Here is a 25555-nt window from a genome sequence, read left to right as displayed (position 1 = left end):
AGGGTCTTAAAGAGTAAACATATCTGATTCTCTGAGAACTTTGTCTGGTATCACAAAGATACTGTGTAATTATAAAAACTGGTAACTCTTTGAGTAGCTACATAGTTGATCTAGCTTTTTATTGGCTAGCTTGATTACATCCAGTAGTGCAGCTGCATTAGTGCATGTGTCTTAGTACAGGCTAATTGTCCATGTGTTAATGAAGATTGTTATTCTTACATACTGGTTTAGAAATTGATCTACATGCTTTCTTGTTTTCTTGTAGCTGCAAGTTATTCAGTGCATTGATGTGGCAGAGCAGGCGCTTACAGCTTTGGAGATGTTATCACGCAGGCATAGTAAAGCCATTCTGCAGGCAGTAAGTAAAAAAAGAAAGCACTTTTACCTCTAGTAGTTCTACATCTTGTTGATCTTCTGTGAAGATGAAATAGGAAAACAAGTTTCTGTGATTCTTAGCAGTACTGAGAGTAATAATGTTTGTTTGTTTTATTATAGGGTGGGTTGGCAGACTGTTTGCTGTATCTGGAATTCTTCAGTATAAATGCACAGAGGAATGCACTAGCTATTGCTGCCAACTGCTGCCAGAGTATAACACCTGATGAGTTTCACTTTGTGGCAGACTCTTTGCCACTGCTTACACAAAGGTTAACCCATCAGGTAAGACTCTATTATAAAATGAAAAGTTGTGATTTTTGACCTGAAAGTAGTATAAAGTTGCTTACAGGTATCTAGTTCTTTGTTGGGTATCATTTTGCTTTGCAATGTGGTAATTGCCTTAAGAGTTTCTATACTGTCAAGTTGTGATAGTCTAACATTCATATGGACTTCTTGTGTTTTGTAAATGTACTGTAAGGATTCATGACATCCCTATTAATTTTGAAAAATGAGATAAATTAATTTAGGGCATGAAGAATAACGGGTTTGTAATCCTTGTTGCCCTGTAAGAGGAAATCCAGTAGTGTTACTGTTCTGTTTCTTTAACAAAGGGATTACAAGGTTCCCTTCCTGTTCAAACTCATAAAAGCTTCAGTTTCAGTCCTTTCACACACCCTTCCCCTTCACTCATGACTTTTTGGGAGAGCTTGTGGCTTTTATGAAAAGGAAATTCCTACTCTTGCACAGTAGTTTTAAGTGATGAATCCAAAATCATGGGGCTCCTAAGATCTACCTGTCCTGCAATGCAGCTACATAAATGAGCACTCATAATGGCTGTGGCACCAAAAGAGATTTGGACATACTCCTTGGTTAACAGATCCCTGTTATAAATGGGAAAAAGGAGAAAATATTTTGTTTCTTTACAAATGCAACTAAATGGAAGATTCCAGGTAATGTTTTTGTTTTCTTGTGCTGTTCTTAATTTTGCCAACATCTTTTTGCTGAGAGACTACTTGAGTCTCTGAGGCATCTTCACAGAAGTCAAATGTTGGCTTCAGATGGTGCTTTGGAAATGGGAAGCACCATTCTCAACAGTAGTAGCGACAAGTACTGACTCCTGCTCTCTGAAGAGAAGCTACAGCCCACAAAAGTAAGATGTCTAGAAATTTTGAAGTGGAATTTTTCTGGCAGGAAAAATACAATCTTGAGTTAGCTCTTTAAAGGATAATTGAGGTTGGAAAGGACCTCTCAGTTATCTGCTTCAGCATGGTCAACTAGCACAGAGTGCCCAGGAGCATGTTCAGTTGACTTAACCTTTCCAGGCACCCTCTTCCAGAATTCAGCCACCCTTACAGTAAAAGTGCTTTATTATGTTCTGGGGGACTTTTATTGATAGTTTCAGTGAACTTTTAATTAGAACTATTTTTAGAGGAATGTTTGCTATCTTGGTGTATTTGTTTTGCTGTCTTGGCTGCACCTCATGTTTATAAAAGTCAGGCTTCATGTAGTCTGTAGAACAGTAGCCTTCACTCCTGCTTATTATGCTTATTGTCACTCCTGCTTATCACATTACTCCTGCTTCATGTGTGAAGTCAAGCCATCATTCATTTACCTATATTTCCTGTTGCTTTGGCTTTGTAGTTCTCTTCCATTTTGTTTCCTCCTTTTAGAATCCAAAAATGATATTATAAATCCATTTATTCATCTCTAAAGGTCCCTAAAGGTATTTGTATTGCAAGTGTGAGGTGTTTCCCAGGGAATATGCAGGAGCATGGCCATATCAGGAGGTCAGTTTAGACTGTATCAATGAATTTAAAATTCAGAGCCATAATATTCTGTAAAATGTGATTCAGCTGACCTTTTTGGAAAAAATTATGAATGCCTCAAAATGACAGGGTAATCTGATGGAAATTCAGACATTTTAATTTGAGCAAATATATATATGTATGTATTTTTATAATAGGACAAAAAGTCTGTTGAAAGCACTTGTCTGTGTTTCGCAAGGCTAGTGGACAACTTCCAGCATGAGGAGGTAAGGGTGTGGGTTTTTGTTTCCTTCTTCCCTCCTTCAGTTTCTCCTAAGGGCTTACCTTTCAAATACTAATGTTTTCAATTTTGCTGTTCCCTCCTGAAGAACTTGCTCCAGCAGGTTGCTTCCAAGGACTTGTTAACAAATATCCAGCAACTCCTGGTAGTGACACCTCCTATCCTGAGCTCCGGAATGTTCATCATGGTGGTGCGCATGTTTTCCTTAATGTGCTCCAATTGCCCTACGCTTGCAGTCCAACTTATGAAGCAGAGTGAGTTCTTACTCTTCCATATTCTTGGGGACCTATTTAAGTTAATGTCTACAGCCAATATGAAACCCTGTACACTTGATTAGACAAATGTTGCATTCTTAGTGTTCTTCACTTTTACTATGCCTCCCTGAGATAAAAAATTCCGTTAATCTCATTGAAATTTTTCTTTTTTTTCACTTTGTAAGGGTTTTTTCTCCCCTTTCCTGTCTCTAGCTGTTGTCAGTGGAGTGTTTGCCTAACTTTCAGCCTTAGCTGTACAATTTACTCTCCTTCCAACACAAGTTGAATAATTCTTTTTGTAGTCTTTACTAGGTGGGCGAAACTTGTGATTTTTAAGAACTTTTTCTAAGATAAAACATTAAGAAAAGTAACTGTTGTGTAGCTGTCTTAGTTCTCGTTCATTTTCTTCTTTTAGTGTCATAAATTTTGACTTGTTACTTCAACTGCCATATATGTTCCTCTGTTTTCTTCAGTGCCCTGTATATTGAGTGATATTTCCTCCTTAGATGTCCCTTAAAGGAAAGCAAACAACAAAACAAAACAAAAAAAAAACTAAAAAAAACAAGCCACTAACCAACTCCTGTCAGAAAAAAAAAAACTAACAAAAAAAAAACCCAACCAAAAAACCCAACCCAACACCAAACAAACCCCAAAGCAACCAACAAAACAAAACCCCACATACCCCGGACCTGAAAACAAACACACTTCTTAACATTCAAACAGATGTCTTTTGTCTTACTGTTTGTTTGCTTCGGGCAGTGTCTATCTCTTCACTGTGACTTCACAGTGTCCAGCACAAAATGGAGTCTATATTCTGATATGGGCAGTCTCATGAGTAATAATTTCTATAGACATTGCAGAAACGCTTCATTTCCTCCTTTGTGGAGCCTCAAATGGGAGTTGTCAAGAACAAATTGACCTTGTTCCACGAAGTCCTCAAGAACTTTATGAGCTTACTTCTCTTATCTGGTAAGTTATGCAGCCCTGGGTTTTGGGTCTGGTTGATATGTTAAAATCCCTGATTTTTCTGAAATGTAGGTAAACATGTTTCAGCTTAGGTAGACTTATTAATACTTCTAGTAAAATACTGTTTTAATGTTCTTTGCAGTGAACTGATGCCTTGCCTGCCAAAAGAGGGCATCTTTGCAGTTGATACTATGCTGAAGAAAGGAAATGCACAAAATACAGATGGTGCAATATGGCAGTGGCGAGATGACAGGGGCCTCTGGCATCCCTATAACAGGATTGATAGTCGAATAATAGAGGTAATAATTCCACACACTTTTGCGGTAACATTTTTCAGAATATGCATGTGGTTGTATAGGGAATTGTGTTCTTTATGGTTCTGAAAATATCAACCTTGTTCTTTCTGAATAAGAAACACAAGTTTCTTCAAACCTCCTGTTGTAATATGGCAGTATTTCAGCATTCAGTAATACCTGAATAGCTTAATCACTGTTCTTGTATTTTTGTCAGGCATTGTTTTTCCTACTGTGTTGCCCCTCTCTTCGTATAGGTTCCTATTTGTTGGGTTTTTTGTTTTAACTTTAAACTCTTCCTTTATTTTAGGCAGCTCATCAGGTTGGTGAAGATGAGATAAGCCTATCTACACTTGGGCGTGTCTACACTATTGATTTTAATTCTATGCAGCAAATAAATGAGGATACTGGAACAGCACGTGCCATTCAGCGAAAACCAAACCCTTTAGCCAATACAAACACTAGTAAGTACAGTTTAGGAGACACCTGGTGTATAGCTGTGGTTAATTTATGCTGGGTTATGCAGCAGTCTACTATTTCACATGTGTTTCTTATGGTTTCTGTGGAAAATCAAACTGTTCATATTTACATTTTTGAAGACAGCTTTACAACAAAACAACTGTTGAAATGTATTCTTTTTAAGATGTAAACTCCTTTCCTGGGAACTGAAAATGCATTAAATTGTGGGGGGAGCTGGAGGTATTCCTGGCTTTGGGATTTTCTGAAACAGTTTAGTACATACAGGTCTTTTATTTCACAAAGACTGTGTGAGGACTTCTTACTTTTGTACAGAAACATACAAGAAGATTGAAGAAAAAAAAAATTGACTCCTTGAAAGAGGATGATTTGTACCTGCATTCTTGCCGTCAGTTTCACTTCTGATTCCTAAATTACATCTTTTCAAGTCAAGAGCTAAACTAATTCAGTTTTAACAAAAGACAGTAATCATCAGGGCAGAGATGCAAAGAACCACACAATGATTTGTTGCACAATTTCTTACAGGTGGACATTCAGAAATGAAGAAGGATGATGCCCGAGCACAGCTAATGAAAGAAGACCCAGAACTGGCAAAATCCTTTATCAAAACACTGTTTGGTGTTCTTTATGAAGTATATAGTTCTTCAGCTGGACCTGCTGTTAGACACAAGTGCCTTAGAGCAATTCTTAGGATAATTTATTTTGCTGATGCTGAACTTCTGAAGGATGTGCTGAAAAACCATGCTGTTTCAAGGTTGGTTCATTAACCATTGAGAATGAAACTAATTCTGAATTTACAACTCAAACTTGTGCTTACTATTTTTGAACTTTTTGTTTTTATGTCAAGGAAAATCATACTTTTAAATTCTTCCTTATTTTCCAAAAGCTGAGGCTGCTAGCTCTTTATTATGGAATATTTTGCATCTTTGACTTTTCAGTAGGTTCTGACTGGAGGCGTAATTACTAGAAACTTAAATTGTCTATATGGCTGTATGCATTAGCAATGTCTAACTTTACCATTGACTGTTTTACTGATTTCTAAAACTTGACTATAAACTTCTCTGTGAGCAAGATGACTTTTGAGGTAATAGAATGTGAACAATAACAGACTCTCATGGCATTCAGCTGGTAAGTTCTGTTCATGAACCTCTTCTACATGTTAAACCATAAAATTGGGGACCTAGATAAAAGGATGCAGCTAGAAAATAAACTGACTAATTTAAATACCAAGTTACATAACGCCATGTACTTTACAGGAAGAAAACTCACCTTTGTCACATGTAAAACTTGGCAAAGGTGATTTAGGCAGGAAGAGGACTTTTGAAGTCCCTGTATTTATAGCTTTTGCAAAAGCACAATGAAATGTGTTCATATTCAGTTTCCATTACTATGTATGCAAGAATAACAGGCTTGATTTTAAAAAAAAAAGGGGGGGCAAAAAATGAAAAGACCAATCTAATTCTAATAAATTATTTGTTTTAGTCATATTGCCTCCATGCTGTCAAGTCAAGACCTTAAGATAGTAGTTGGAGCCCTGCAGATGGCAGAGATTTTAATGCAAAAGTTACCTGACATTTTTAGTGTTTACTTCAGAAGAGAAGGTAAATCTTTTTCCCCTCTTCCCACTTTCTTGCTATTTTAAAAGCATGTGTGTGTAGAATCTGTATCCTTAATCTACTGCTTTATTTCCCCCCACCACAAGCTGTAAAAAATTAATATCGTACTTCAGTGATAAAGGCAAATACATGCAAGCTGTCCTCCCTCATATGACTGGGGAGGAGCTGGCCAAGATTCTGAAGGAGGCAAGCTTGAGTTTTTTCTGATTCTAAAGCAAGTTTGTACAAGTTTCCTAAATGCGTGGAAGATGGCTTGCTGAAATTACACGGGTAGTTGTACTGGACAAAATGGACAAATCTCTGTCAGAAAGTGTTCTAATCTACTGGGGATTTTTGGGTTTCTTTAGCTACTGTTTGTGCTGCTGTCATGTGTGTGGGTTTGGGTTTTTTTGTTTGGGTTTGGGTTTTTTTTGATGTTTGTTTTTAGTTTTGGTAGGTGTGTGGGTTTTGGGTTGTTCGTGGGTTTTTGTTTTTGTTTTTTTTTAATGAAACTTTGCGGGTTAACTTTTTTAAGAAATGATTGAACTGCTTTTAAAACTTAGTATTGATGAGTGGGGTGAGCCACTGCTGCCATAGTCAAAACAGAGGTTTGAGTAACAAACTTCTGCCTTTCCAAGCACCTTTCTTTGTCCTTGCTGACACACACCTTCCTCCCCAAAACAAAACAAAAACCACCCCCTGCCCCCCCAAACCCCCAAACAAATAACCAAAACCTAATCAAGCAAGCCCCAAGCAACTAACCAGCCACCCCTCCCCCCCAACCAAACTAACCCACCAAACAAACATTTCTTTTGCAAAGGGGTGATGCACCAAGTGAAAAACTTGGCAGAGTCTGAGGCTTTGCTAACAAGCCCACCGAAAGTATGCACTAATGGATCAGGAACACTGAGTACCACTACAACAATAAGTACTGGAACAGCCACTGCTGCCAGTAATGCAGCTGCAGATTTGGGCTCTCCTAGTTTACAACACAGCAGGGAGGATTCTTTGGATCTGAGCCCACAAGGGTAAGTACACTTTTTGTTGTGGAAAGACAGTCTGTTGGGATGGTTGTTCTGGTGTTTTGTGGTTTGTTGTTTGTTTTTTTGTTTGTTTGTTTGTTTGTTTTTGTTTGGGGTGGTGGTGGTGGTTGGTGTGGGGTGTTTTTTGGGTGTTTTCATTTTTGAGTGGATTTTTTTTAAGTCTTGTCTGATTGAGGCTGCAACAGTATAATTTGCATTTTGCTACGGTAATTGCCTCTAAGGAGCTGAAATGGAGTGGTATTGGAGCCATCAATGGGCAGTTTTTACTCATTTTATATGAAGTGTTAAGGAAAAGAAAAAGACTACTGATCTGATAATTATGACGTAATGCTATGTAACAATCTGCTGTTTGGGATAGACTGGAGAATGCCAAGAGCAACAGCTGTACTGTCATGTAGTGAATCTTTCAGAGAAATGACAGCTAGGGTGCATGGTTCCTTTCTGCTAGAAACAGGATAAAAAAGAAGCCATCCTCAAGTTATTTTATTGGAATACAGTCATTTTGAACACTTCGTAGAATTAAAATCTTTTCTGGTAATAAATTACTTCAGAGTTACACAGTTTGCATTTATTTTACAGGTAGAATATTTGTCTAAATATATTGGTATAAGAAGGAAGCTCACTTCAAACCAGAATTGAAATACCTGAACTTGGAAAGTGTAGGGCTTGCTGAGAACAAACTGTAAATTGTTGGAAAAAGTGTTTTCTGGGCTTTATTTTTTTTTTTCAGGGGAAACAGGTCAACTTTCCAGTGTCTCTTGGTGTTTGTTCAGTAGAGATTTGTGGTTTTTTTTTTTAATGTTAAGTATGTTAAAATAAATGTGTAATCTTATTGTTATACAAATAGAAGTATGAAAGTAATGTGAAACGTTTTATTTAGTGGCACTTGCTGTGTTTGGCTCCTTGTAGTAGAAAGGTGACAGCAAGCAAAACCTGTTTTTTCTGGATAGTTACTTTGTCTTTCCAATTGAAACAGAATTGAGGCCTCTCCCCCCAGAGCTCATTCTTCCCTAGAGCCCTCCTTGTTATGGGATGGAATAATCTTTCTAATTCTTGAGGAAATAGGTGGCAAATGCATCTTAAGCAGATGGGTGGTTGTGAATATGAATATGGTAGATGGAAACATGCTGCTTTATTTTTAAATTTGACAGACGACTGAGTGATGTTCTAAAAAGAAAAAGACTGCCAAAACGAGGGCCCCGGAGACCAAAATACTCTCCTCCAAGAGATGATGATAAAGTAGACAATCAAGGTAAATAAATCTTAAAATATGCTACTTTATCACTTTTATTTATAAAAGTAAGCTTATAACATGTCAGAAGTGCTAGCTGTAATACAGTTGTTAATTCTACTAATTTTGTCTGTGCCTCATCCAGCTAAAAGCCCTACAACCACTCAGTCTCCTAAATCTTCTTTCTTGGCAAGCTTAAATCCTAAAACATGGGGAAGATTAAGCACACAGTCCAACAGTAATAATATTGAACCAGCACGAACAGCAGGAGTAAGTGGTCTTGCAAGGGCTGCTTCCAAGGATACCATTTCCAATAACAGGTACACACAAAAAACATCAAAATACTTGTAAATATGGTGTTGACTTTGAGGTGCAGCTACTTTTCTTACAGTAAAGTATTGGGTGGTTATGTAACCTATATCAAAGAAGTTTGAGTTTAACCACTGTTAAAATAACTGGAAGAAGAATCAAGAGATTAAGGTAGAGAAAATAATCTCTTAATGGTGTAAAGTAGCATGATGGAGAAAAAATGAAGAATTGGAAAAAACAGTGCAAGTAATCTGTAGAGAATATAGGCCTTTACTGTGTTGGAGCAAGAGGGGAAGGGGTTTTGTCTGATGGCTAATAAGCATGGGGAAGATGATACTCTGGCGGAGTTTACTTGTACTATTGGAGTACTCAAATGCTAAATGTAGCCAAATGCCTTTTCTGTGCTTCTTTACAGAGAAAAAATTAAGGGCTGGATTAAGGAGCAAGCCCATAAATTTGTAGAACGTTATTTTAGTTCTGAAAATATGGATGGAAGCAATCCTGCACTAAATGTATTACAGAGACTTTGCACTGCAACTGAACAACTCAACCTCCAGGTTAGAAATGGCAAATTGCTTGCAGTGGGGGTGGGAATGGAAGCAGTAGAAATATTAGGAAGAAACTAGAGAAGCGCTGACCATTTTGGACAGTATGGCCAATATTTTAAGCATAGTTTTTCCATTATCTTAAATGATGCTACATTACAATGATGCTTGCTATGGGTTTGGTTTTTTTCCCTTTTCTTTTTTTTTTTAAGCATATAAGCTCTGACACAGGGCATTCATGACAAATGAGAGAGAAAACTCATGATAAATGGCTAGTATTAACAAGGGTATTATTGGTTCCTAGAAGTATGTCAGTTAGCATTTTAAATGTTAGGGACTCACGTTAAGAACACAGTTTGTAATAACTTTGAGGACAGGGGCGAACAAGAGAGAAGTAGCATTTTGGTGGAAGAATAGAAATACAGATTGGGAGGAATCTACTAGCATTTGAAGAACTTGAGCCTTGCTTCTCAGACAATTGTGATACTTGATAGGTGGTCTAAACCTGTAACATCTAAAATAGCTAAACGGCTGACTTATGTTCTGTGCTTTGATCTGAGCAGTTGTTAAAATATGAAACTTCTCTTCTTTCTCCCACACAGATGCCATGTAAAATATATGCCAATCTGAGTTGTATGTTTTCTGTTTTTTTTTAATTTATTTTTTATTTTAAAAAATAATCCCTCCGTTTGGAGCTCATTTTTATTCTGCATGAGGCAGAAATGGGACCTTGCATTTCTCATAAAAGGGGGGAAATAAGAATGTTGCCTGTAACGTCTCTTTCTGAATAGAGAAATTGTTTATCCTTTATCCTATTATTTGCCCTGGCATTGCTTGTATTGAGTTACTGTACACTCCAGACTTTCCCTTTTTATTCCTCCCTTTTAAGCTGTTCTGGGTGGTAAAATACTATCTTCATACTTTCCAGGTGGATGGTGGAACAGAGTGCCTTGTAGAAATCCGTAGCATTGTCTCGGAGTCTGACGTCTCCTCATTTGAAATCCAGCATAGTGGGTTTGTTAAACAACTGCTGCATTATTTGACATCTAAATGTGAGAAAGATGCTGTAAGCAGGGATATCAGATTGAAAAGATTTCTTCATGTATTTTTTTCTTCTCCAGTAAGTTTTCTTGATTTGTATTTTGTCGTTCTTAATAGTTTTTCTCTCACATTGTACTTATCTGACCATCTGAGAGGTTTGGCAGTTACCTTGACTTAAAAAGATGGAGTATGGAAGGACTTTTTTTATGCCTAAGCTGTGTAACACTATGATATTCACATGGCCCTGTGTCTTTATAGGTCATAAACTCTTTAGAATAACCTCTAATTAGAATCACAAAATCATACAGTGGTTAGGGTTGGAAAAGACCTTGAGATCATCTAGTTCCAACCCCTCTGCAATGGGCAGGGATGCCTCGCCCTGTTGCCCAAGGCTGTGTACAACACTGCCAGGGATGGAGCATTTACCGCTTCTTTGGACCACCTGTTCCAGTGCATCACCCCTGCAGTAAGAATTTCTTCCTTATATCTAACCTGAATTTCCCCTTCTTAAGTTTACAATACAGGAGATTCCACACAACAGTGGAAATAAATTCCAAAAGGGCCAATTGTGTGAGTCTTGAACAACTTGGAAGTTGTTTCTGCCTGGTGAGAAGTTGATACGGAGGGAGTTTAGATAGTAATCTTGCCATTTGTTCCCTTAGTCCTAAGTACTGCAACAAACCAGATTGTCCTGTTTGTAAAGGAAGAAATTTGAAGTGGAGGGGAGGGAAGTAGATAACTATAGCTTAAGGTTAAGGGTAAATGTTTAAAATCTCTAGGGCTATTAGGTAGAAACCAGGAGAGAAAAGTGCATTCTTTGAAACAGGTCATTTTTTATGACATAAATTTGTCATCTGGTCATACTGATTCTGCTGCTACTTAACTGAGAGTAGTGAATCTTAATTTTTTTTTTTTTTATGGTATGAATTGTTTAAGATGGCTTAATTTAAGCACATAACTGAAAGACTGGAATATATTTCAGCTTCCGGGAGAAGAACCCCTTGGAAGATTAGAGCCATTAGAAAATGCACCTTTGTTGGCATTAGTCCATAAAATGAACAATTGCCTCAGTCAGATGGAACAGTTTCCTGTCAAAGTGCATGACTTCCCTAGTGGAAATGGAACTGGGAGCAGGTAAGGATTAATGCTCAGGTAACAGTTTTGTTGGAAGCTTTTGTTTTCAAAAACTTGTTTCAACCCTAAATGTTCCAAGAGGTAATGGAAACTTCTGACCTATTAAAGACAAAAGCAGTTACACAGTTTGCAATTTTTTAAATTCAGTGGAATATAGAATATTTAACCAAAAGTTTGCTTACCATCCTGAAACTTCTCTCACTTCAGTTAGGGGTGGAAGTGTAATTTTAAATGCAATCTAAATTCAGACGTGAAAAATTCAAATGTTGCCTTTGCACCCATGTAACAAACACAGGGAAAAAAAATAACATCTTTGCAACAAATGTACTGTTGTTGGTAATTTTTTTTATTTATTATGGAAGTAATTAAACTACTAAGAGCTTGTATTATAGTGGTATATTTTGTTATTCAGGTTGGTTCTATTCTCTAGGATGATAGTGGGTTGAGTGGTAGGTGTTGGCTGTCAACATAGTTTAAGTGTAGACCTGCCCTGTGTCTTAAAATAGATTAAATTTGGAATCCAGTATGTTACTTGCATTTTAAGTAACAAATTTGGGTGACTGAAGACTATTTCTACAATCTATTCTCTGTATTCCTCTTTAATAAATCAGCTCTGTTTTTCATTCAGTATGTCGCAGTAAGCATTGAAAGTACTTCATGGTGCTGGCTAAAAGCTGAATTTGACTGTAGACATTTTTGTGACTACTTAGAAATTAGGAGGGAAGGAACATTAAAAAAAGAGTTGTTGAAAAATACTCTTTAAAGTTTGAAATGCCACAGTAGTTGGACTGCTAGTTTTACTGTAGATTATGTCAATGAGGATTTTGAGGTGTTAAGATTTGGTAGTCTTTCACTAGCACCTGGAAATAGAAGCAGCCTAAGATAAGTCATTTGTGTATGAAAATAGCTATCTTGAGTATTGATTAGTGAGATGGAACATGTGTGTAAACTATACTTTGCAAGAAAAGTTAGGAGCTTTTGCATTGTCTTTATTAAAAATGCATATAAACAGATACTTGCATTTTCCACCCCCGATTCTGATCCTTATTGCACTGCACGTAGTCATAGCTGTAAATCTCATCAGACCTCAAAGATGGTCAGTATAGGCCATACTGTATTCAGATCTCAGACTAAATTTTCTCTTAATCCATGTAGTTTCCATTGGAAACAGATTTTGTCCAACTTGGGTTCTGGTGGTCTTGTTAGAATAAAATTTTTAATCTGTTTATCCAAATCTTAAAGAAATAGACTGAGAAATGATCATAACCTGAGCAAGTGAATTTGCCAATGCACATATAAACCTATTAATGCATTTTTGTTAGATTCTTTGAGTAGCAACTTTTTTCACAAATTATTTTGAGTTTTTCTCTCAACAGAGGATCGCAAGCTTTAAAGTTCTTCAATACACACCAATTAAAATGCCAACTGCAAAGACATCCAGACTGTGCTAATGTGAAACAGTGGAAAGGTGGACCTGTGAAGATTGATCCGCTGGCTTTGGTACAAGCCATTGAAAGATACCTTGTAGTTAGAGGTATATATCTATATTATTTTGTTTCCCCTCCAGTCGCATGTGTTTTGCTTCTTGGGAAAGTCAGTACTGTCAGTAGTGTAGAGTCTGTTTTTAAAAAAAAAAAAACAACAAAAAACAACAAACAAAAAAAAAACACAAAAAAACCACACAACAAACCAAACAACAACAAAAACAAACAAAATCCCCCCAAATCCCAGCAAAAAAAAACAACCAACCAAAAAGAAAAAAACACAAAAGCCCCCAAACCAAAAACCTGAGGATTCTACTGAAGACACATAGGAGATGCCTTTAAGTGTATCTTGCTCACAGGTGGGGAGATCTTCCCTTTTCTGATCCAAACTTTTTTTCCTGTTGTAAACAGTTTAATGTAAATACCAACAGAAGTATTATCTCTTTTTTGTCAGATTGGCTATAACTTGCCATTTTTGATGCCAGATACTGAAATTTGTACTAACACATCTGAACTTTTTTTTTACTGATGTATTTTGGAACTGTGTGAAACAGTGGAGTTTATAAAATTCAAAGTACAAAACTATTGCTACATTTTATGTGAAAACAGATGAGGATATCTTTCTCCTCTCTTGCCTCAGGCTATGGAAGAGTAAGAGAAGATGATGAAGATAGTGATGATGATGGATCAGATGAAGAAATAGATGAATCTTTGGTAAGCTTTTGCTGTGAGTGTAAGAGGAGGGACCAGTGTGAGGAGAGGATTAAAGAAAAGCTAGCAACGAGTTTCCTAACTAGTGTGGCTTTTTTTTATTCAGGCTGCTCAATTCTTAAATTCAGGGAATGTGAGACACAGACTGCAATTTTACATCGGAGATCACTTGCTGCCATACAATATGACTGTGTATCAAGCAGTGAGGCAGTACAGTTTGCAAGCTGAGGAGGAAAGAGAGTCTACAGATGATGAAAGCAACCCATTAGGAAGAGCTGGGATTTGGACAAAAACACATACTATTTGGTAAGTTGGCTAGAGAAATCAGGGGGCAACTTCTCTAGTTCCCTAGATGTGTGTATCTAAAGGAAACTGGAATATAGCTGTCTCCCTGCCTCTGCCCCCCAGGAAAAAAACCCCACAAAACAACTCCAAAAAAAACCCAAAACAAACAAAAAAAGCAACCAACAACAACAAAAAAAATAACCCCCAAAACAACAAACCACCACACTGTAGCTTTGAGTTTCCTGATGTGCTTGAGATACTTGAATCTTAGTAAGAATTCATTTCTAGCTACTGATGTTCTTTTTAGCTCATGAGTGAAGCTGGTGAACAAGAAATGATGAGTTTTAAATAGCACCTGCTAGATGGAGGCAAATTGTTTTTAGAGTTAGGTAACTAACTACAAACCATAGAGACATTGTCTGCAGTCTACAAATAGTGGTAAACTTCATACTGGTTTTTGTAGTTGATTGCTGTGCAGGTATATGCATTCTGTGACCATATTTTGGAAGGAGCAGTATTGACCTATGACTGGGCCAAATGTTTTAATGTTCCAGCAGTGTCTTTTTCTTGCTAATATTTAAATGTGTTATTCAAAAGCAAAACCAAGAACAAACCACTTTTTTTTTCTTTTTTTTTTTTTTTTCTTCTCTATACCTTCTGCTTCTCTTCCAGTTCATGGAGCCGGAGGGTCCCCATTTTTTCTCCCCCATGACATGCTTTGCTTCTGAGGGCAAAGGCTGGATCATACCTAAATGCATTGTTCTTGTCTTTCTGCTTTTAACTGTCATTCAAGTAAAAATCTGGTAATAAAAGAACTAACACTTTTATAACTGCTTTTGTTTCCATGTGAGTATTTCACAAATATGTTTTTAACTTTTAATTACTTCTTAGGTATAAACCTGTGCGGGAGGATGAAGATGGTAATAAGGACTGTGTTGGTGGTAAAAGAGGAAGAGCACAGACTGCTCCCACGAAAACCTCCCCTAGAAATTCTAAAAAACATGATGAATTGTGGCATGGTGAGTGTGTTGGATGGGGAGAAGGAATGTTTAGAGATGTTAGTGTTTCTTTTAAAGTAAGCACAGTGTAAGAAAAGTAAGCATATATATCTGTCTATATAATGTGTATTAAAGCTAAAAAGATACTTACTTGAATTGTCTTAAGGTGTGGTAGTTAAGTAAATGCTATGACTACCTAGGCTCTTGATAATTAAATCTTGGGAAGACTTCTAGTTGATTTGTTTTGATAAAATACTCTTTTTTTTTCATTTCCTACTAGATGGTGTGTGCCCTTCGGTATTAAATCCCCTCGAAGTTTACCTCGTATCTACTCCACCTGAAAACATAACGTTTGAAGATCCCTCATTAGATGTTATTCTTCTTTTGAGAGTTTTACATGCTATCAGTCGATACTGGTATTACTTGTATGATGTGAGTAAAGCACTTTTAAAATAATTTTCATATTGATAGACAACTCTGTCCTGAAACACCTTAAAAATAGCTTTCTTCCCCTGTCTACTGCCTCCACCAAGACAGAATAATGCAAATACTATTATATTCCCCTACCTATTTCTCTAAATTCTGGTAAGCTGAAGGCTATTAATTCTTCCAGTCAATCATGTTTCCTCTGTAGTGTGTTAAACAAATTTTCCATGCTTTTTCCTTACTTAAGTTCAAAGAGCAGCATTATTCCAGGAAAGAAAGTAGTAAAAATCTACTCAAGTCTTTCTTTCAAGGCTTAGACTCTGGCCAAATTGACAACACTAGTTTCTTTTTCTTGTTATAAGCAAATTAGAAGCATTAAGAAACTCCTCTTAACAAAGACTTGCTATTTCTTCCAGCATTTGTTTAACTAGAAATACATTGTTTTTATGTAATAATACAGAATGCAATCTGCAAGGAGATAATTCCAACCTCAGAGTTTATCAACAGTAAACTGACAGCAAAAGCGAACAGGCAGCTTCAGGATCCTTTGGTAATTATGACAGGAAACATACCAACGTGGCTGACAGAACTTGGGAAAACATGGTATGAATGACTTACTGTATGGTATTTCTAACTTGACTTCAGTAGGCCTCCTGGCTATGCAGCTCAGGTGCATCATATGCTCTAAGGCTTTTGAAAGTGCTAGGGGAGATTAAAATGTAGTCCCAGAAGTCTTGCTAACTTACATAGTAACACTTGAATGAATGTTTACACATACATTGCATACTTTAAGCAAAATACAAAGGGATAGACTAGATACAAAGTTTGGTCTGCTTCTCACAGGAGTTTCTGGCAAATTTGAGGTTTCCTTACTGAAATCCTAGTACTTGATTACTCAGTATTTTTTTTTTTTTCCCCCCTTAAACTTCTTAATGGCATTTTGGTCTGGATTTTTTTTTTTGTGGTTTCTTCTTATATTAAATTTCATCTCTAGACTCTTTGCTTGTAAACATTGTAACTAAACTAAAATGTGTTCTGAAAGTCTTCCGTTGGAGGCTGCTTTCACCACTGTTTAATAAAATATTCATTTCGGGCATACTACATCTCTACTTTGTCTAAGCTGAACTATAGTCACAGATGCAAGTTGGAACCTAGCTAACTAATCCAATGGTCTTTACAGCCCATTTTTCTTTCCATTTGATACCCGTCAAATGCTGTTTTATGTAACTGCTTTTGATCGTGATCGAGCCATGCAAAGACTACTGGATACTAATCCAGAAATCAATCAATCAGATTCTCAGGATAGCAGAGTGGCACCGCGACTGGACAGGAAAAAAGTAGGTATATCTTGTTTAAAAACTGAATGAATGATCTTTTTATTTTTGTTTTGTCTTTACGAATATAACTGAGGGAAGATTCATGTGAAAGCTGAACATAATGAATACTCAGGTTTTGGTAGTATACTGATGAAGGGGAAGTTTATTTATTTATTTATTTTTTTTTATTTAAAATCCTGGGAGTAGAAAGCACATTGTCTTCCCGGTGTCTGCCACAAGGTGGCAGACGGAGCTAAAGAATGTACTACACTGCTTTCTCATAGTCTGCTTAATTTTGGAGTCTTTACATAATTTCTGAAACTATATTCAGAGAATGAACTTCTAAGCTTTAGGTAATACTAATAATATTTCCACGTATTATCTTGTAAATCTGTTTTGCTTTTAGAGTTTCAGAGGAATTCAAGTAATAGGATTTAGACCATTAAGTGTTAGCTGACTAAACAAAAACATTGTTCTTGTGTTCTGGAAGAGTATTAAACTTCCTGTCACAACATAATAAAACTAAGCTGTGACTGTTTTAAATTGAGGGAGTCTCGGGTGTCTGCCTGGAGTGTGGAGGGATGTTATCTTAAACTAAAATCTGCTGCATAGTCTTGAATACCTTGGGGGGAGATAGGGGAAGACAGGAGACATGAGAATCTAATTCAACTAGAATATAGCTTCCAACATGAAGGAATCCCAGTGCTATTGTGAGTTTTTTGCATGTGTGTGTTTCGGTTTGGTCTGTGTTTTTTTTTTTTTTTTTCTTTTGGGTGCGTGGGGGGGGGGGGGGGGGGTATTGTTTTGGAGTTTTTGAAACCTGCCATTTTCCCTACTAGAGAATCTGCAAGGGCAGGGTATAAGAATATTCATTTAGGTTGCTGAAGTTTGGCATCTTTAATCTGTGTTTTCTTCTCCATGTACAGTATGTAACATCACATGATAACATTTCCGTTATGTGCTATGTGTTACAGTCCCACTGCCAGATTCTTGGCAAGAGTAGTACCTAATAATTATATAAATATAAAGCATTGGTTTTTTTTTTATTGAACGTTCTAATTCTATCATGTTTTCATGTAGAAACAATAATTATTTTATCAAAGTATAAGCTTACAATTTGTTTTAACTGTGGAACTGTTAGCACAGGTGGAGAAACTTGCATAACTGATTTTTTTCCTGTTGTAACTGCCTTGGGAGCTTACAGACATAATTTCACTACTTAAAACTTCTCTAATGTGTAGCGCACTGTGAACAGAGATGAGCTGTTGAAACAGGCAGAATCTGTGATGCAAGATCTGGGCAGTTCAAGAGCCATGTTGGAAATCCAGTATGAGAATGAAGTAAGTGATATCAGTGCAGTCTAAGTCCCTTTTGTTGAAGATTAATAGAAAAATGCTACACCTTTCCTAGAATGACTTGGTCAAACACTTGGTCCTTCAAATTTCTGGTGCCACACAGTTTTGTCTATTAATTCACTTGGTTGTGATTTTTAGTTGCTAGGAGAAGCTCTTTCTGATCTATATTTCACAGTCAGTCTTATTCTGCAGAGCAGATTTTTTTCTACCTCTAAGCAAACATCTGTGTGCATTTCCTCTATAATATGATCATTAGGTGGTTAATACTTTTTATTCCACTATTATTCCCTCTCTTACGTGGTATTTCCAAGTTGTCTCAGCCATATTGTAAATGTTGGCATAGTTAGGTTTTCTAGATGCTTTTAACAATCTTCTTAATAGCCAATGTTGTATTGTATTTCTCAGACTGAGTAAAGATTATGATAATTCAAATTGACCTAATGGGCTCTTCATTTATCTTGTTCCCTCTCCTCTTCCCCACATCCATTCTCCTTCCCCCTGAAGGTTGGCACAGGCCTAGGCCCCACACTAGAGTTCTATGCACTTGTATCTCAGGAACTACAGAGAGCAGACTTAGGCCTTTGGAGGGGAGAAGAAGTGACTTTAGCCAATCCAAAAGGTAAATGTTTTACTACCTAAACTATCAATAGTGATCTAATACTGAACTGATTTTAAGTTGACATTAATTATGTGAGTGGCTTTGAAAGAGCAATTTGTGGTCAGGTAATATGCCTCATGACAGTGTTTAATTATCTTTGTGTATGTATTTAACTTTTTTCATTTTTTCCTCAACAGGAAGCCAGGAAGGTACCAAGTACATCCATAACCTTCAAGGCCTTTTTGCACTTCCTTTTGGTAGAACAGCAAAGCCAGCTCACATTGCAAAAGTTAAAATGAAGTTCCGCTTTCTGGGGAAACTAATGGCCAAGGCAATCATGGATTTTAGACTGGTGAGAATAAAATGGAAAATGTATTTCTGAAGGGTTAAATGAAAATGCTAGGTCTGAGGAAAAAAACATTAAGATGGGCATGGAGTTATTTTTGGCTCTAGCAGCTTGGGGGAGAGGGGGAATGCAGCTGAAGTTTTGAGGGGGAAAAGATAGTACATGTTGAAGATTTGTTACAGTGGCTTATGAAATCATAGTGAAAAAAGAAAGAACCATTGCCTGCCATGTGTTGCAATATTTCTCCAATCTTCTTTCAAGATTGTCTTGGACATATTATTCCGGCTGCTAGCTTACTGGTTGCTCTAAGCTATATGCACTAGGGTTTTCTCGACTGCAAATTTCTCGGGTAAAAGAACTCAGACATGTGGTTCTGTTATGTGTCAGAACTATGAATTGGTAAATAAATTCTAGACTTAGTCAAGAGAGAAAATAGCTAAAGATACAGTTTTGGAAGACAGTTCAATACTAAACAGTGTTTACATTTGAATTTCCAGGTGGACCTTCCTCTCGGGCTCCCTTTTTATAAATGGATGCTACGACAGGAAACTTCCTTGACATCACATGACTTGTTCAGTATTGATCCAGTAGTAGCCAAATCAATATATCACCTTGAAGATATTGTAAGACAAAAGAAAAGACTTGAACAGGACAAAACACAGGTGGGAAAGTAACCCTAGAAATGGACGAGTATTTCTACACACACATTTGGATTTTATAAAGTAGCCATAATTAAGTGTGCAATAGTGCTTAATACTGATAATAATAGTGATAATGACTTCATTCTAATAAAGGAGTAGTTTTAATGTTATTAAATCATTGGTTAGTAATTACAATATTGTCTTTTTGTAATGTAGACTCTAACAATGGAAACTTATTATGAGATTCTTCTGTGTGATTAAACACAGACTAGAAATGTCTAAAACTGCCAGATGTTTGCTGAAGGTAACTTCTTTTTGGTTCACTTTGAAAAGCTAACCAAACTGATCAGAGGAAAAAATCTATCCTTGATTTCTTCTTTTTTTTTTTTTACATTCGAAAGGCTTTACTTTTTTATTTGTTGGTTTAGACAAACTTCCAGGTATTCTTAAAAGTGGCTTTTGTGTTGTGGTTTTTGTTTTTTCCCATCCACCTAACCGCCACCCCCACTGAAGAGCTGTATGCAGAACTGATGTAAAGCTGACTTCATATGTGAGCATGCAGGTTCTTCTATACAGAGAAGTCCTAATTTTTCAAGGTTTCACTCATAGCCTTAAATAGTATTGCTGACTGTTGCAGAGTAGCGATAAAAGGTCTTTGGCATGCATGTTCTTGCTATGATCCCTTAATAAGTAGTAGGTAGCAATAACCTGATTTATACTTTTAACACATCTTTGTTACTAGTGAAGCTATTCCAAGTGTGTGGACCCTTGTTCTTCTTTACCTCACTGTCTCTTTCTTGTTGGTCACCCCTTTTAATTTCCCCAAAAGAGTTTGAAAAACCTGAAACCTGGTGGATGAAAGCTAAAAAATGTCAGTATGCATGCCAAATATGAATGCAATTAACTACTCTAAATTAAAAACACAGCCAAAAGCCTTAGTGTATCACACATCTTCTCTTGCAGTAGTATTTTCTAAATCAGCAGTATGCCAGAAGTAATTCTGAAAGGAAAAAAGTGTACTCTTACGTTCTTTAAACTTTATCCATTAAGATAGTTTGTCTTGGTTTACTGGTATGAAAAATGTAGAAGAAAAGCAAGGAGTACTGTAACAGTAAAAAAAAAAATAATTAATAGTAATTTTTTTAATTTTAATTTTTACTTAATCCAAACTGCTTAAAGTCATAACTTTTGAAAAAGTCAGTGTAAATGAATTGTTCTCACTGGTTTTCATTTCCAATTTTTTAGACCAAAGAAAGTCTACAGTATGCATTGGAGGCTCTGACTATGAACGGCTGCTCGGTGGAAGATCTGGGGCTGGACTTCACGCTTCCTGGGTTCCCTAATATAGAACTGAAGAAAGGGGGAAAAGATACACCTGTCACTATCCACAATTTAGAGGAGTATCTTAGAGTATGTTACAGCAAAGCTAGGACTAAAATTTCTTTATTCTTCCTCAGACTACTCCCCAGTAGTTTGTTTCTGTCTATATTTCAGTTCATTCTTGCGAGCTGGGCACAGCAATAGTTTTCCTACTGACTCCTCCTCTTCTGTACTAGTTCATTATTATGAAAAAAAACTGTTTGAATCCTAGTCAGTGCATGTGACTTGAAAATTTTATAGTACAAAAAAGTTGGTATATACACAATGAAGTAAGTAATCAGAAGGATGGATAGTGCTTTCTTGGTTTATTGTGGATAAAAAGCGTTGTAGTAACTGAAGTAATTTGAGCTGTGGGCTGTGGACTTTCAGAATCTTTTAACAAGTTGACACATCTGGGTATGATAATGAATGTGTTTGCAATAGTGATTTAGCACCTGCTACTCATGCTTCAGTGGGCTTTGAACTGTTATACTGAAATTTGTTGGCTAGAAAGCATCAGCTTGGTTGTGAGACAGAGAGCAGTAGTTGTTCGTTTTTGTTTGTTCTTGTTTTGTTCTGTTTTTTAAACCCAAACACAACACAAACCCCACACACAAACAAAACCCCAAACCATTAAAAAAGGGTAAAGGAGCAGTTAACAAAATGGTGCTGTAGTAAGTTGACAGTACACACGTGTATTGATATCTTCTGATGTCAGAAGGGACATAAAGCATAGAAAAGGAGAAGGATGATACTGCTGGACTAAGGTAGGAAACTGTTTCCGCATAATGAAGCGTTAAAGGGAATAGGTAAAAAACAGCCTGGAAGAGAGATGGGGAATGGCAGGAAGAAAGAAATATTATCACATGGAGTTGTGAGTGGGGTAGAGGTAAGAACGATTGCATCATGAAAAAGCTGTTATTCCAAATCCTAAATAATGCATTTTCTGACAAGTTAGTCTGCTGCCAATGTCATTCTGAGGACTGTTAAGATTTTCAAGTACTGATAAGACACAGATCTGATGCTTTGGTAGAAATGAATCATTAAGAGGCATATAAGCTCCTGCATATAAACTGAGAACTTTGCAAAATTATTTCCATAATCCTTACAGCTGAAAATTTAGCAGTTACAGTTGATCTTCCATATGCCACATAATCAGTTTTCATATCTTTTATTTGTTGAATGCAAATTCTGCTAGTCCAGAATTACTTAATTAAACATATTTGGGTATAAAGCTATTTGCATACTTGCAGAAGGGTGGTGCTAATGACCATACCTTGTTAGAAACAGCATTTGCAGTCTGGGGAAAGCTGAGCAAGGTTGCTTTCAGGTCTGAGAGCAAGCTGCATGAAAATCAGGGTATTTTTTTCATCTAGATAACACATATCTGGTATCTGATATTCAGGGAAAGGCTTGCAGACGTCTTTGGTGTCCTGTAGTTGTCCTGTCACAGACCTTTAGCATTTTAAAGGAAAAGCAGATCACTACAGAAAATTTATTCTCTGCTTCTTTCTAAACAGCTTTAGGAACTATTTTCTTGAAAGGACACTTGTGAGGTGTTTCATCTTTATATTTCACCTTATAGAGGAATCCACATCCCAGTAATTAGCACTACAGACTTGATGTCAAGGAAATAGAAAAGATTTCAGAGATAAAATTAGTGTCATCTGTCTCTTAAGTATGATAAATTGTGATTTAGAAACAGTATATTTAGTTTATCAGCTAGCCTGTACAGCTCCCTGTGGGTTAGCTGCCCTGCTCTTGAAAATACCATTTTCGCTAAAATCTTGTGTGTGGGTTACCACTGAAAGTAGTTTAAGTAGTTAGAATATCCTACTGGTACTTCATGCCTCTCCTGCAGTCGTGTCGTTGTACCTTCCACTTCCCTTACTGCCCCTCACTGCCCCAAGGACAGTTCCCACAGGAGCTGCCTTTATCAGAAAGTAGAACTACTTCAGCTACCAGTATAGTGAAAGACTTTATTCTTCACACACACCACCTCCCCCTGCTGTTTTTCCCCTGTACTAAAGAAAGAGGCCAACTTGCGTGTTCTGAATTTGTGGACAAAAAGTTTCTGGAGTGCAGCTTTTTGCCTAGTAAATTTGATCTCCTCTTTGAATCCACAAGAATACAGTGCAGCTTAATTTTGCATATGCTCCTGGTCATAAAAAGTAATCACAATTTGAAGTAAGCAACTCGGCTGTTACAATAGCCATAGAATATTCTACGCTACAGAACAGCCTTCTGTGCTGCTGATTCTTACTAGCTTCCTTTTCAGTATTGCAACCTGATGTGTGAAAGTAGGGGTATGTACTTCACCTGAAATTCAATGCCTGACCTTTTTCTAGGAAAGGTTGTCAACGGATCCTAGTAGGCTTTCCAAACACAGAGCTTTCGGGAACAATTAACCCTTCAGTTATTGGGGCAGGGTTAAAGACTTGCTTCAGGAATTCAGCATCAGTGAGGTTTTTAATCATACTCAGATGCATTCTTAGAATCTTGCCTGGAATGCTGAAAAGAGCTTTTAATACATTTAAAAACTACTAGTCGTGTTGACAACACATCAGCATTACTTTCTTGCCAGAGTTGAGGGCATTCAAGCCAAGTGTAATTATCAGTAGCACTAACTGACAAGATGCATTTGCCATGGATAATACATTTCTTAATATAGTGGAGAAATACTGGCTGCAGGAGTTCTAAAATAAATTTAGTCTTGTTTTTGTCATGTCTCCTTCTTCCCTCTCCACACCTGCAGTGATTAATGTTTCAGTATGTGCTGTCCACTTTGGAAGGTGAATTCTAGAAACATGAAATGAAGTTATTTATTCCCCCCCCATATTAAGCTGCTTAATAAAGCAAAAAGACTAAAGTTAGTTTTTGTAACTGTATATTAGAAAAGGGACCTGTATGTTTCTATGGGGGAAACTAATACAATACTGGTAATGATGTTATAAGGATTTCTGTTTCAAATAAATGTCTGTACAGAAAGAACATTTAGCTTAGGCTTCTAAAAATATCTATGAAATGTTTGGATTTGTTTTAAAATATCTTGATAAATAGGTTCAATTTAACCAGCTATTCTGAACTCCATATATTAACCCTTGGTTTGTCAAAAATCAAGACAAATATGTTGTTTAAATTCTGCAGTAATTGCATGCTTAGGGTATTGTAAATATGTTGTACTAATTTTCAGTGAGAAAGTTGTAACAACTACATGAGAAAGTTGTAAAGAAGAAACTTGGCAAATTCTATGTCTGTTGCATTACAGCAGCACAGCACTTGCACACAGTAGTATGAGGTTATGAATTAAGGCAGAGTGAGGCAATGCCATAGAACACCTCCATGAATCAAAGTTCAAACTCTGCCACAACTACAGTGGGCATATGGGTAGGCTTCTGTAGAGTTTTCTTTTGCAGCTGTAGTTTTTTAAACAGAGGTGATCATTACACACTTCATTAGAATGACTAATTTTTTTTTTTCCATTCCCTGCAGTTGGTTATATTTTGGGCACTAAATGAAGGTGTTGCCAGGCAGTTTGACTCATTCAGAGATGGATTTGAATCAGTCTTTCCCCTCAGTCATCTTCAGTACTTCTATCCAGAGGAGGTTGGTAAATGTATCTTTACTGATGCTTTTATAACCGTATATGTAGGGACAGCCTGAACCTAGGTGTGTACTGGATGCAGTGCATTTGTGACAGTCCAATTACATAACGTTTCTGATGCGCATTAGCAAAATGTTGGTGTCCTTTAAATCACATACTTACATGTTAAAGTTTTCAGTGGTGATCATTTATGTGATGCTTTTATTATGAACAGCTCCATTTTCTTTAAAATTGAGTGTATTCAGCTTTTCTGAGCAAAGTGCTGAAATGTATATATTCAGGTTCTTTATATTGGTGCGGATACTTTAATTCCTTGTTTTGCAGTACTTCTTAATAGCTATTGAAAAAATCCAAAACAAAACAAACCCAAACAAACCCAGGACAGTGGTGCTGTTTTTCTGTCAACTTGTTGTTTGGTATGATTTGATGCTTGCTTCTACTTGGAAATCTAAAAATATGGACACTAGTCTATTGCTAGTCTGCTAATGTGGTTAATCAGAATTAAGGCATAGCAGCAGCATATTTATATCTTTTCCTTGATAAATATTTGTTATTGCTCTACCATGTGAGATGCTAAATGTGTATGCAAAGACAAATTCAGCAAATGAGGTTGTTACTGGGATGAAGCGATTGCATTCAAAGAATTTGAGAGGATTGGTTGGGGTGACTAAGGTTATTTTGCAGTAGGTGATTCCAGGAAGCAGAGTCATAGGATCATAGAATAGTTAGGGTTGGAAAGGACCTTAAGATCATCTAGTTCCAACCCCCCTGCCATGGGTAGGGACACCTTACGCTAAATTATATCACCCAAGGCCTCGTCCAACCTGGTCTTGAATGCTGTACTAGTAGTCAGAACAGACAATACTTTTTCTGTCTCAAGTTCGAAAAGGGAAAACTTAATTCCATGTTTTTTAACTTTATAGTTGGAGCAGCTTCTGTGTGGCAGTAAAACAGACACTTGGGATGCAAAGACTTTAATGGAGTGTTGCAGGCCAGATCACGGTTATACACATGACAGGTAATATGGTGTTGATCTTGTTAAAACATAAGTATTAGCAATAGATAATACATGTTTAAATAATACTGATATACTGTTATTCAGGTTAAAGGAATTATGACATTC

At 36.8% G+C, this 25555-nt stretch overlaps 1 protein-coding gene across 15 annotated transcripts in view; it reads left to right on the top strand.

The window, feature by feature from the left end:
• The window catches only part of TRIP12 (thyroid hormone receptor interactor 12), an 83541-nt gene that overhangs the window by 55270 nt on the left and 2716 nt on the right, over positions 1-25555 (top strand). For 9 of the 15 annotated variants that reach the window (XM_062638971.1, XM_062638974.1, XM_062638972.1 and 6 more), the window contains 29 exons: positions 266-358; positions 496-657; positions 2339-2407; positions 2510-2675; positions 3527-3644; positions 3784-3940; positions 4245-4398; positions 4937-5165; positions 5894-6012; positions 6827-7034; positions 8201-8301; positions 8426-8600; positions 9005-9146; positions 10063-10254; positions 11158-11309; positions 12671-12843; positions 13434-13507; positions 13611-13810; positions 14681-14808; positions 15068-15219; positions 15674-15816; positions 16394-16550; positions 17771-17869; positions 18389-18503; positions 18680-18834; positions 19326-19490; positions 20715-20879; positions 24321-24434; positions 25356-25450. In XM_062638971.1, coding sequence (XP_062494955.1) covers positions 266-358; positions 496-657; positions 2339-2407; positions 2510-2675; positions 3527-3644; positions 3784-3940; positions 4245-4398; positions 4937-5165; positions 5894-6012; positions 6827-7034; positions 8201-8301; positions 8426-8600; positions 9005-9146; positions 10063-10254; positions 11158-11309; positions 12671-12843; positions 13434-13507; positions 13611-13810; positions 14681-14808; positions 15068-15219; positions 15674-15816; positions 16394-16550; positions 17771-17869; positions 18389-18503; positions 18680-18834; positions 19326-19490; positions 20715-20879; positions 24321-24434; positions 25356-25450 — 4172 coding nt within the window. Of the gene's footprint in view, positions 1-265; positions 359-495; positions 658-2338; positions 2408-2509; positions 2676-3526; positions 3645-3783; positions 3941-4244; positions 4399-4936; positions 5166-5893; positions 6013-6826; positions 7035-8200; positions 8302-8425; positions 8601-9004; positions 9239-10062; positions 10255-11157; positions 11310-12670; positions 12844-13433; positions 13508-13610; positions 13811-14680; positions 14809-15067; positions 15220-15673; positions 15817-16393; positions 16551-17077; positions 17293-17726; positions 17870-18388; positions 18504-18679; positions 18835-19325; positions 19491-20714; positions 20880-24320; positions 24435-25355; positions 25451-25555 lie in introns of those variants that run through there. The other 6 variants (XM_062638975.1, XM_062638970.1, XM_062638973.1 and 3 more) reach the window with 5 other exon arrangements.

This window comes from Pezoporus occidentalis, unplaced genomic scaffold (assembly GCF_034315485.1).
Source record: "Pezoporus occidentalis ecotype Australia unplaced genomic scaffold, CSIRO_AGI_Poc_V1 ctg59, whole genome shotgun sequence".
NCBI lineage: Eukaryota > Metazoa > Chordata > Aves > Psittaciformes > Psittacidae > Pezoporus > Pezoporus occidentalis.
This window is presented reverse-complemented; position numbering and strand designations above follow the sequence as displayed.